The sequence below is a fragment of the Bison bison genome, unplaced genomic scaffold (genome assembly GCF_000754665.1).
Source record: "Bison bison bison isolate TAMUID 2011002044 unplaced genomic scaffold, Bison_UMD1.0 scf7180017864531, whole genome shotgun sequence".
Taxonomy (NCBI): domain Eukaryota; kingdom Metazoa; phylum Chordata; class Mammalia; order Artiodactyla; family Bovidae; genus Bison; species Bison bison.
This window is the reverse complement of record NW_011495081.1, coordinates 9,472,780-9,485,394: the sequence shown is the minus strand read 5'-3', so window position 1 is coordinate 9,485,394 and position 12,615 is coordinate 9,472,780. Positions and strand designations below refer to the sequence as shown.

Genomic DNA, 12,615 nt, shown 5'->3' with positions numbered 1-12,615 from the left:
GAACAAAGAACAAAAGCTTTGTGGTGGCATTTCAGATCGGGCTTCGTCCTGCTTCTCTAAAGTGGACATAACTCTCGTCTCTCTTGTTATCCCTTAGTGCTGGAACTTTGCCCGTCACCTTCCGCTGCTTGGAAGAAAATCTGGGGATTGATAAGCGTGTGACTAGATTTGTCCTGCCAGTCGGAGCAACCATTAACATGGATGGTACGGCCCTTTATGAAGCGGTGGCCGCCATCTTTATAGCCCAGATGAATGGCGTCGTCCTAGACGGAGGCCAGATTGTGACCGTAAGGTGAGTGAAGTGCGTGGGGTGAAGCACTGAAACAACCCTTTACCTTTTTGTCCCTTCCACACTAATTCCGTTTCACAGAGGCCACTTCAGTTTCAGTTATCCGGGTAGAAGGATGGTGAAAGACATAAACGAGAAGAGGAATTATTGGCAAGCTCAAAGGGAAGATTGGAAGAGGAATGAAGCAGGCTCACACTAATGTCTTCTGTTTGTATTACCTATGTGAAATTGCTTCAGAAATTTGATATTAATTGATTTTTAACCATCGCGTGATGTTCCATGGCAGTTGCTTCTATGTTTATTTAATAGATGAAGAAGCACAGGCTTCAGTCCAAAGCTGTAATACTGTCAGTAATGAGCCAGAAGGGCTGTTACTGGGACCAGCATCAACTGACTCTGGATCCAGTTTTTCTTAAAATATGCTCCCTTCAGCATTCCAGGGAATGACAGCATAACTGATAAAGTACTTGGAGGAAGAGATTCCTCAATGTAGCACATAACATTTTATTACAAATAAATAATAATTTTTTTGTTTTTGCTAAAGTCATTTTATCTATGTAATTATCATTTTTAAAAATTCAGAAAGAATACTTTTCCAATATGTCATTAAAGACATATCGCTTCTCTGCAGACTTAAAGATCACACCTACTTGTATGTATTAATTTATCTAATCCTAACAACCATCCTAGGAGGTATGTACTTTTTCAGTCAGCTCAGGCTGTGTAACAAAATACCACAGACTATTTGGCTCAAACAGAAGGTGTTTATTTCTTACAGTTCTGGAGGATGGGAAGTCCAAGATTAAGGTGCCAGTGGGTTCAGCCCCTGAAGAATGTCCTCTTCCAGATTTGCAAGTAACAGCCTTCTAGATGTTCACTCACATGGCCTTACCTTGGTACCTGGAGAGAAACAGCAAGTTCTCTTATGTCTCCTCTTACAAGGGCACTAATCCCACCATGAGAACTCTACCTTCATGACCGAGGCTCCATCTCCAAGTACCATCACATTGGAGATTAGGGCTTCAACAAGTGAATTTGGGGAGGATGCACCTCAATCTATAGCAGTACTCTAAAGGAGCCTCAATTTCAAACAATAGGACAATAATCACGTATTCTAGGGTGGTTTAGAGCACCATGCCTGATATGTAGTTACCTGTCAATAAATCTTAGCTACTAGTATTATTACTATTATTGATGCTTATTAATCAAATACAGTACTCCTAGCATATGACAGAAAAATGTGACAGTGATATAGTGAGTAACGTGATGTTACTCAGTGGAAAACATGCTTTACGTCAAATTATCAAGCCTTCTAAGTCATGTCCTAACAGATTGTGTATAGGACTGCCAACCTCCCTTCCTTTTAAATTCAAAGACAAACCAACCTCTCTTACTTTAAAATTCAAAGACAAACGGGGCTCTTTTTAATGTCTCTGAAGTCTCCCATTGATGAAGCAACCATGCTTCCCATCAAGCCCACATCATTAGATGAGAACTTGCAGATCGGACCAGGTGACTGAGATAGTGCTTGAATTATTTAAATCTACCCTTTATTTTAATAATGATAGTACTGAGAATTTTCACAGGACAAAGGATAAAGTTGGCCAAATATATTTAATAGTGGTGCCCCTGGCAAGTTCAATCAACTCTGCTGTTTGTAGACATCACAAGGGCTATCTCTGGGAGACACCCCCCCAAGGAGTATATGTAGTTCATATACTCCATATGTAGTATATGTATATGTAGTATGTGTAGTTAGATAGTTTCCTGGCTACTACATAGTATATGTAGTGTATGTAGTTCCAATTTAGTCAGAGGAAAATAGCCAAGTCTAGCTTCATTGCTGTGCTTCCAAGTACATTTCTCGTCTTCTCAGTTCCCTGCATGTAGCAAAACAGTGGCCAGGAATTCTCAGCAAATTTGTTAAGTCTTAGAGTTCAATGTGCGGAGAAGGCAATGGCACCCCACTCCAGTACTCCTGCCTGGAAAATCCCATGGGTGGAGGAGCCTGGTAGGCTGCAGTCCATGGGGTCACTAGGAGTCGGACACGACTGAGCGACTTCACTTTCACTTTTCACTTTCATGCATTGGAGAAGGAAATGGCAACCCACTCCAATGTTCTTGCTTGGAGAATCCCAGGGGTGGGGGAGCCTGGTAGGCTGCCGTCTATGGGGTCGCACAGAGTCGGACACGACTGAAGTGACTTAGCAGTAGCAGTAGCAGAGTTCAATATGAGGAGGGATCAAGAGACATAAAAAGGCAGCATGGCATTGGAATCGAGCAGACAAGTACTCAAATCCCAGCAGACCATGTTCAAGCTGAGTGACCCTAAGTTTCTCCACCCGTCCAATTGATGGTACAGCCAGATGTACCTTACAGGGTTACTGTGAGGTTCTGCTGCAATTAATGTGTGTGTGGTATCTTGTACAACATCCAAAAACCAGCCAGAGAAGTGAGCCAGAGGAGCAGAATGATGTGAAAATCTGGAAGGGATAAAGAGAGGGAAGATCTCCACCTAGGGGCTATTGCAGGGCTTAGAATTCCATAGACACCCCGCCTATGTTCGGGTCAGGGAATGACTGAGATGGAGGAACAGAAAGAGAACCAACTTCCAGGAAGATTTCTTTACAGAAGTTTGTCTCACACAACCAAGGGGTAACAATGTGGGCACAGCACCCAGGGATGTGCAAGAGTGACTCACAGAACAGAAGCAATTGAGGTTGCGAAAAAAACAGCCTCAGCCGAGACGGCTGGAACTTGGAAAGTTCCCCTTCCCTGGTGTGTTCTCTCCATCTTGGGGAAATGGCTGAGAATTCCCACCTGCCAGCTCTCGGGACTTTAGGGAAGTTTTCATCACAAAGCGGCCTCATCCTGCCCGAATTTCCCAATAAGAATAAGAATTCACATGTATTAGGGGGAGGGGAATTTGCAGTGTGCCAGCCTCTTCTAAGTGCTTAATTTCTGAGCTCCTGCATACTCCATGAGTGCGACCCCATTGTTATCTCTTGTTTTACAGATAAGGGAATCAAGGCACAGAGAGGTTAAGTAAGTTGCCCAAAGTCACGTGCTTAACAAGTGGCAGAATTGGGATTTGAAGCTGGGTCGTTCAACTTGAGAACCTTCTCTGATAACCACTACTAATTACTATCTTCTATGACCTAAGTGGATGCCCCCCACCCCCCAAAAAGGAGCTCTTTAAACCCTTACATCAGCTCTGTATTGCTGGGGCAAGGTAGAAGCAAAGATGGGTTCTAATCCCACCTAGGGGGAGTATCTGTTTTGTGATAAGCCTAAGTGGGGGAAGGATGGCAATACGGAAAAACCAGTGCAAATCACAAAACCTCCTGGGAACTTTCTTTCCTCATGTGTCAGATTAGGTAAATTCAAGTTCCTTTTTACTGTAATACCAGGGTTTTGTACATGGACACACCAATTGGCAACCCAGCTTGGGAGTCTGATTCTTTGTTTGAAGCCAGAAGACCTACTCTAAAAACTCTATAAAAACTGTAAAAAAAAAAAAAAAAACAACAACTTTATATAACCACAGAGAAAGCAGCCCCCTTTTTCTTTTCAGCAGTCAGAAAAGCAAGTTGGGAATCCATATTTTTATAAGCTGTCCATTCATAAATGACAGCTTTTATAAATAGCATCCGGAATAGAGGGAGAAAAAGTCACTGTCCTTTGCTGGACCACAGAGGCCCTCTGGTGTCTAGGTGGGGTGCTTGAACCCTAGATTAAACTCGTTTCCAGAGACAACTTCAAAATGGCACTGGGTATGCCCTTGGCATTCCTTGGAAAGCAAGGAATGAGATGTTTCTGGAGGAAGGGCTCCCATTGTTTTATTATCATTTCTTGGCACCCTCTTTCTGAATAATGTACTTCCCAGCCCATGGTGAAATGTCCAGGCATCTAAAGCTTAATGTCATTTGGAATTCTGTCAGTTTGTTTCCCCGATGTCCACTCAACTGAGTCTGGATATTTGCTATTCTGAGTTCTCATGTTAATGTTGGCAATGACCTCCTCAGACTCTCTTGCCACTTAGTCTAGAAGTCTCTGTTTCTCACAGAGACATAAAGACGTAAGCAGAAATGAATGCAGTGGTATTCCTGTGGAAGGATTAAGGGTGATTTGTTTTTCTTCTTTAGTATTTCCTTGCCTGCGTTTAGAGCCATGCTTACCTTATTTGAGCCCTGTGATATATTTGGTGAATTGCATGTCATGATGGGGGCAAGACTCTGATCCATGAATTTGTAAGCTTCTATCAGATGAGCAAAACTCAAATAGACCCTATTTCCTGGCTCGTGGTACTCCAGATTCCTCTATTCCTTGGGAAGAAAAAGGGATTTTATGACTGCTGGGAAAATTAGAGCTTAAAATTGCCTGCCAGTGATGGTTTTGGCAAGGCTACTTTCTCTTCCTTTGACCTGACCTTTTTTGTTCTCACAGCCTCACGGCCACACTGGCCAGCGTTGGTGCAGCCAGTATTCCCAGTGCTGGGCTGGTCACCATGCTCCTTATTCTGACGGCTGTAGGCCTGCCGACCGAGGACATCAGCCTGCTGGTGGCTGTGGACTGGCTGCTGTAAGTGTCTGTGTGTGGTTCTGCTGGGAATGTGAATACTGCCGCCCAGGGGTGGACAAGATGCAAGGTTGCGCCAAGATCTTCGCCAGTCCCCATGACAACTCTCTCATTTCCTCTCCCCTTTCTTCCCCCTAACATTTACTGAGTGCCTCTTTGGGAACCAGAGAAGAAAAAGAATGTTTGAGAGATTCAGAGTCTAGTGGAGGAAGCAAATTAATTAAAAGCCAAAGTTAAAAGCAGAGCTACAAGGGACAAGTTACTGTTGAAGCATGCTGGGGATCTCAAAACTGAATGAACTGATTATACTGAGTGTACAAAGCACAAAAGAATATATACTGTATGATTCCGTTTATGTGATGCTCTGGAAAAGATAATATGATCTCTAGCAGTAAAAAGAGATCATGCTTGCCTGGGCCCAGAAATCGAGGCATGAGGATTAACCAGTAAGGGCACAAAGAAGGCTTTAGGAGTGATAGAAATGTTCCATAGACACAGGTATGCACAGGTGTTCACATAAATGGAAACTCGTCAAAACATACACTTAAATGGGTACATTCTATTGTATGTAAATTATACTTCAATAATGTGTATTTCTAAATTGCACACACATAGAATAGTAGAGCATAGACACCCAGCCCACACTAGGATGGAAAGGCAGAGTGGAGAAATGAGGAAACAAGGGAAATGGATACTGAATACTATGGGTCAGCTACCCTGAGTCCTTCACAGCTTTCTTTAACAACGCTAAAGAGTTGATGTTTTCGCTTCTATTTTATAAATAAGAAAACTGAGGTTTAGGGAGAATGAATAGAGATTCGACCCTCGGCCTGCTTGGGTTTGGAGGCCACCGCATTCATGATCATGGCCACATTCAAGTTTCTAAAGGTGGTGATACCTAAGCTGGACCCTAACAGGTAGGTAGACATCACCCAGGTACGCACGGGGTGGGGTGTAGGACATTCTGGTCAAGGCAAGCCTGCACAAAGGCACAGAGGCGACAGATAAAGTGGAGGCCTCTGAGTGGTTCGCTACTGTTGGAGCACGAAGTGTAAGGTAGGGCGTGGTGAAAGGTGACGTAAGGTAGACAGCCTTGAGCCCGTGCAGAGATGCTTGAACTTGACAGTGTACATGAGCCCAGCTTGCTTTCCAGTGAAGGACATTATCCTGGTGTGAGACTCACTATCTGTTCCCAAAGGTGGGTCAGTCTATCCAGATGGCCCCCAGCAGGAGGCTGGCATATTCTTGCCAAGGCCTTACTGGGGCTCTGATGTTGTATGGGATGTACACTGACACTTCCAGTCCAGTCCTGGTACTCCATGACAAGGGCCAGCCCTTGGCTTCAGAGTCAGAGCCTCGGAATGACAAGTGCAGAGATCCAAAGTGTTCACACTTAATTTTGTAAAATTGCCCTACCTGCCAGTAGCGATTTTTCTGACATTTATTGACATAGATTTTAAGAGCCAGAAGCCACATTTTATGGACTTGAGTTCCTCTATGCTAAAGAAGTTCCACTTCTCTACAAGCACCCTTCCGAAGAGAGAAACATGCAAGTGGCCGAAGGGAAGAAGGACATCGTGGAAGGTTAGAAGGAAGCCTGGTCTTTCCAGAAAACTTGCCTGTTCTTGAGGTTTAGTTAGAAATGAGAAGTAGACAGAATCTGTTCAACTCAGGAGGGGCACAGATCTTCCTGACTGGTTCTTCTGTCACCAGAGAAATACCCTGGAAATGCCTTTCAGGAGATGAATCTTATCTGTCCCTGCCCGTCTCTTTCAATGGGGGTAGTTCTCTGTGCCCTGTGCTGGCCCCAAGGGGCAGGCTTTCTCATGATGTCCATCCAAACAAGGCAGGTATGGGGGCAGCTGAGATTGGTTGGTGGGGGTTGGTGGAAGGATTTGGAGAAAATAGGATAAGAGAGACTAAGGTGGGGTTGGTTTTGGTTAGGAGGAGGACAAAGAGGAAATAAAGACGTTGTGGCAACTGTTGGGGACAGAGCACAGAGCAGGAGCTCAATAATTGCACGCTAAAGTGACACGCAGAGCTGCTTTGTGACAACCAGGGGCCTTTCCACACATGAAGAATGACACAAGAAACTATTGAAGTCCCAGCTGCTTCCCTTGTGACTTTAGCCTCCTCTACCTCTGTGACCTTTGAACTTATGTTGTTAGGGTCCGTTGCCTGCTCCAGACACATTGCCTACTCTCTTCTTGGACTTGTTGCCAAGGCCTGAAGCTGCCCCCCATTATAATGCAAATTCATTTAAGTGGAAAAATGCGCTTGATTTATCAGGAATGAAGAAAAGGAGCTGGTCTTTACACCACGCTCTTTACATTGGTTTACAGCTAATCCATAAAGAGCACAGTGGTGTGTTTCACAGATGAGGAGACCAAAGGTCCGAAGGCACAGGGTGGCTTGTGCGGCCTGGTCAGGGCCCTTCACCCCACCCCACACGGGCGCAAAGGGGTCCAGAATCAGAGAGGTTGGGAAAAACAGGCTGATTCGGGGCACCCCTCGTGCTACATTCTAACCAGAGAATTTTTTGTCTGACTTGTTTTTTTTCCCCCCTCTCTCAGGATTAAAACAAAACAGAACAAGGAGGTTGAGTGGGGACAAGCAGGGTACAATGAAGGTCTCAGCCACTCTTAGGCTTCAAGTCCTCCGGCCTCCTTGGATCGGCCACTGTGGGCTGGGCTTCCTGGCAGTCATCTTCTTCCAAGCCTCTTGGAGGAGAGTCAGCTCGTGAAACATGCACGACCCTGCCTCCTCCTGACCTAAATGTCAGCGAATGGGCGCTCCCAGGCTCACACCTGCCCCCAGAGCAAGGTGTCCTCATTCTGGAGGTGAAACGTGCTAGCGGGAGGGAGTTGGCTGAACAACAGCAAAAACATGATGATCCGGTTGGATTAACTCTATTGATGAGATTGCATATGAGAAAACGTCATTGCAGGCTGCAGCTGGAAAGGGTAGAGTGATTGAAGAACACGCTTCTAGTTCTGGGGTCTGATCTCAGAGGGAAAGAGGCTCTGTGATCAAGGGGAGAAAGCCAGAGGCCTGGGTCTGAACTCTGCACTTACTCCTGGTAGGACCGTGGGCTAGGTACTTACTTTCTGGATTCAACTGTGTCATGCGGACAATGGGAGCAGTAAACCTACCAGCTTGAAAGCACAGTCTAGACCCCTGTGCCCTTGAATGCCCTTCCAGTTTTAAGACCCAGACTAGGATTCTGCTGGTGATGGATGTTTATATACAAATGAGCATGAACATTCCTTTTCAGAAGCAAAGAGAAAGGGAGGGTAGAGGATCCTGGGAAAGTGTACAGGGGTCTGTAGCTAGGTCAGATCTGCTTTGAATTAGTAACGGTTCCACATTCTTTCTCACCAGCAAGAGGAGTTCTGGAAACACACTCTTGGTCATGGGCTCCATGGCTGTCGGATGCCCTTCAGTGTGTGAGTGGGGCAGGGGGATGAGTTGAGAGAGGGGTGCAGGGGGCTCTGGTTTTTCCCTGGTGATGTAGTCTGTGCAGGAGACAAAGAAAAGCAGGACATTTCTTTTCCTCCCCAAGTTTGTGAGGTTTGTAAGCTTTCATAACTCTAGCAATTTTTCAATTTAGAACCAAACAAAGCCCACAGTGACATTTAATGTGCCATGCCGTTTGCCAACTGCTGGAGGTCAGCCAGCCACATTACTGTCTGCCAAGCCCTGGATGATTTTCAATGAGCAGGCTTAGCTGCTCTGTAAATGTCATGGTGAAAACCAAGATTCTGGGCCCTGCAAGTGTCCGAGTCCTAGAACACTGGATGGGGCTGGTAAAATCAGAACCTCCCCCAGGGTCCAAGAAGCCCTTTGCGTCAGGAGTCCTTGGCAGATGTTTATGAATCCTTGCTGACATCCCCCTTCTCTGTGAAGGCGTCAGGATGGAAGGAAAACTGGGGGATCAGTACCAGACTTGCCTGCTTAGTCACTCAGTCGTGTCCAACTCTTTGCAACCCCATGGACTGTAGCCTGCCAGGCTCCTCAGTCCATGTGATTTTCCAGGCAAAAATACTGGAATGGGTTGCCATTTCCTCCTCCAGAGAAATCTGTACCTGGCTATGATCAATTAATTGTAAACACCAACGCCCTCAGACCAGCCAGGGACCGACCCAGGGATTGAACCCACATCTCAGTGTGTCTCCTACATTGCATGTGGGTTCTTTACCACCAGCACCACCCAGGAAGCCAGTACCAGGGAAAGGTGATAAATAACTGAGTCAGACCACAGGTGGGAAAAGGAAAGCCAGGTGGACCTACAGCCCGGTTATCACATAGGACTGCTTATGAGATTGTTTCTGGGGACGTGTTTGCTCATTGGAGATATAGTTGAGTTCTTTCCTTATAAGGAAGCCTAAGGGGGGCCTCCACCCTGCAGGGGGCACCCTGAAGTTCCCCCATTAGCCTCCCAGAGGGAAGAGAGCTTTGGTTCTCAAACGTGAGTAGGCACTCAACCTACTGGAGAGTCAGAAGATCTGGGGAGGGGCCCAAGAAGTGGCTTGTCTAACAAATTCCCAGAGGATGCTGATGATCAATCCAGGGACCTCAGCTCCAGAAGCAATGGAGCAGAGCAGAGGTAGAGAAGGGGGAGCAGGAGTTCCTGACTGTGGTATGTGAGCATCTCTACTCTTTTCTGAGCTCCAGCTGACATTGGGGGCATCCATTCAATGAAAGGAGATCAAGAGGACACCGGACTCTGATAACTAACATTCAGTGTCAGACATTGTTCTCTACGTGTCACATGGACTTGTTTAAAAACTTGCAGCAAATTATGAGGCAGTAGTAATACTATCCCTGTTTTACACTTAAGAAAACTGAGGCTTAGAGCAAAGAAATATATCCCAATTTAGTAGGTCTTAAAGGGCTGACGTGGGATTTAAACCCAGACCATCTGGCTGTTCCTTGGGTGTCCCAGGCTTGCCCATCTACATTTTCATTAGCTCATTTAAGACATGCACACATGCATATTTACACACACTTAGCTGAGGTAACCCCTGCTCTGTGTCTGGTGGAAAAGAAAACCAATTCCTATGCATACCATACCTCTGAAGAGTCTACAGGTTTATGTTTAAGCCTTTTGCTTCAATTTCCTACTTCCACTGACTTCTCCTCTTTTCTGCATCTTACCTCATCTTTCATTTTTTTGTCATCCTTTAGCATGCCAGCCTTACCCTTTTTGATTAAGTCCTTCTCTCCCCTGCCAAAGTGTTCCTGACTCAATGCAGTGTAATTCCCCATCGAGGGAGTGGGGTGGAGGTGGGTCACATTTTAATGTATTACAAAAGAAATATATATATATATATATATATATATATACACTCATGAAAAGATTAGAGGAGGGGCCAAGCTCAGAAGAGCTATAAAATGAGAAAGAAAAATCTCCTTTTCCTTGCAGCTGCATCTTGAAAAGGAGCAGAATATGAGACTCCCCAAAATGCTGGTTAGCATGTGGCTTATTTTAAGCTGAAAGTGGTCAGGACCCATCAGACTAAGGACAAGCTTTTTTCCTCCTCCTTAACTGACTGAAAGGATTTAGAAGGAAGCCTATACCAGGAAGAACTCTATTACCAGAGAGAACTTTTTCCACTGGAGAGGCTTATCTGCATGGCCGGGCAAACATTTGTTTACCAAATATTTGCTCTTCCTGTGAGCTGTCTTCCTGTCCTTTCAAGCCCCAGACCCTTGTCCCCTTCCTTCCCTCAGGATGGCATGTAAGCCTCAATTACCTGACTGCCTTTGAGTCTCCTATTTTATTAAGGCTCAGGCATATACAAAATTACATTTTCCCATTAATCTCTTATGTAGATTTAATTATTAGACCAGCCAAAGAGTCTAGAAGGGAAGAAGGGAATTTTTTTCTTCCCCTATTATCTCGTGTTTCTCTTGTATCAGAATAATAATTTATGGAAAGTAAAAACTTAATAATAGGCATCTATTTTCTTTTTGAAACATCCTTTGGTGTACTCCACCCCTGGGAATCTCTTCCTGCACCTGTTTAGTTCCAGTCTCTGCCTACCTGGCTGGTCCTCCTCACTCTCCACCTCTGTGTCTTTCCTCAGTTCTCAAGACACTGCTCTCATTTTGCTCTGCAAGGGAATCTGGGCTGTGTCTCCCTCTTCCTTCTTCTAGATCTCACCCAGTGTCCGAACTTTTTACCACTGCAATAGCCAGCCAGAGGTTTGGTGAACAGAAGGCAGTTCTCTTTCTAGGGTTAATCTGCTTCCCCTTCTTAAACAATGATCTATCCCCACCCTGCCTCCTTCACATACCTGCTTACCTCCTTTCCAGCCCTCCTCCCCTCCTGCCCGTGTCATAAACGAATACAACATGGTATCCACTCTGAAAGGGCTTGTAGTCTGGTCATGGGGACAGATGTGGTCAGAAAATCCCAACAGAGGTAGGTACAGAGGAGGAACGTCTAAGACGTTATGAAGGAATAAGAGAGGAAGTGATTTGCTCCCCTTTGTGCTTGGACCAATGATGAGGGTGGTGATGCAGTTAGGGCTGAGCACTGAACTTCGGTCAGGTGCTCTGTGAAGGCTTTTATAGGCAGTTTGGTCCAAGACTTCTCAGAGGTTGAGCACTTCTGTGGGTTAGCCGTTGTTATCTTTTCAACACGCTTGGAAGTGGATACTGCTTTCCATATTTTACAAATGAGAAAACTGAGCAGAAAAACCAAACAACCTTCTCTGCTGGAGCCAGGATTGCAATCCAGGCTCAAATCCAAAATTCAGTGTCCTGTGGTTCCTTCCTGCCTTCCCTAATCGCATGTGGTCTGAGCCCTCCGATGCCCAGAATGGTGCCAGCCTTTGCAAGGTCTGGGGCCTCAGGTGACCCGTCTGCCACATTGTGCACCCACATCCTGAGAGGCAGACACAATGGTTTGTTTCTATGAGTATTAGGCTGGCTCATATGAAATGGCCAATAGTTGACCTTTCTGAAAGAAAGTGAAAGTCGCTCAGTCTGACTCTTTGTGACCCCATGGACTTTACAGTCCATGGAATTCTCCAGGCCAGAATACTGGAGTAGGTAGACTTTCCCTTCTCTAGGGGATCTTCCCAACCCAGGGATTGAACCAGGTCTCCTGCATTGCAGGCGGATTCTTTACCAGCTGAGCCACAAGGGAAGCCCAAGAACACTGGAGTGGGTGGTTGGCCTTTCTAGACTTATAAAAACGGCAGTTTCATAGGGTTCACTCCAGTACAAGGCACAAGTTGAATTGTGAGTGACCCTGGATCTGTTCTTCTGTGAATAAGACTTTCAGACAATCCCACCATCTTCCTGCCAGACAATTTAGACTGAGAGAAGGAGAAAGAGAGAGCACCTTGGCAATTTTTTTTCTTGCAAGAAACCCGACCCAGTGCCTCAGCATGAAAGAGCGTCATCAAGTCCCCATTTTGGTTTTGATTCCCGGAACTCCAAAGAATAGCTATATCATTTTGTGAATTCATTCAATTAAAAGCTCACGTCTTTCCCCTTCTCATAGTCTGGACATGCCATATCCAGACCAGAGAATAATAGGAATCACTCTAAAATTCTTTGTACGAAGCAGCCTAAAAACCTCCTGAGATCAGCGGGGTTTCATGAACAATTGGGGCTGTTGGGAGAGAAAATGAAAGCATTTGTCTGTGGAGAAATTTTCCACACGTGAGCCATAAACCCCCGTATCCCGCTCTTGGCTGGAGTCGGACTTCCCCAGAGTCGGTCAGATATTCCCC

At 45.5% G+C, this 12,615-nt stretch overlaps 1 protein-coding gene across 4 annotated transcripts in view; it reads left to right on the top strand.

Moving 5' to 3' along the window:
- The window catches only part of SLC1A2 (solute carrier family 1 (glial high affinity glutamate transporter), member 2), a 139,041-nt gene that overhangs the window by 106,685 nt on the left and 19,741 nt on the right, over nt 1-12,615 (top strand). For all 4 annotated transcript variants that reach the window (XM_010831858.1, XM_010831855.1, XM_010831856.1 and 1 more), the window contains 2 exons: nt 98-292; nt 4,736-4,870. In XM_010831858.1, the coding sequence (XP_010830160.1) occupies nt 98-292; nt 4,736-4,870 (330 nt within the window). The remainder of the gene's footprint in view (nt 1-97; nt 293-4,735; nt 4,871-12,615) is intronic.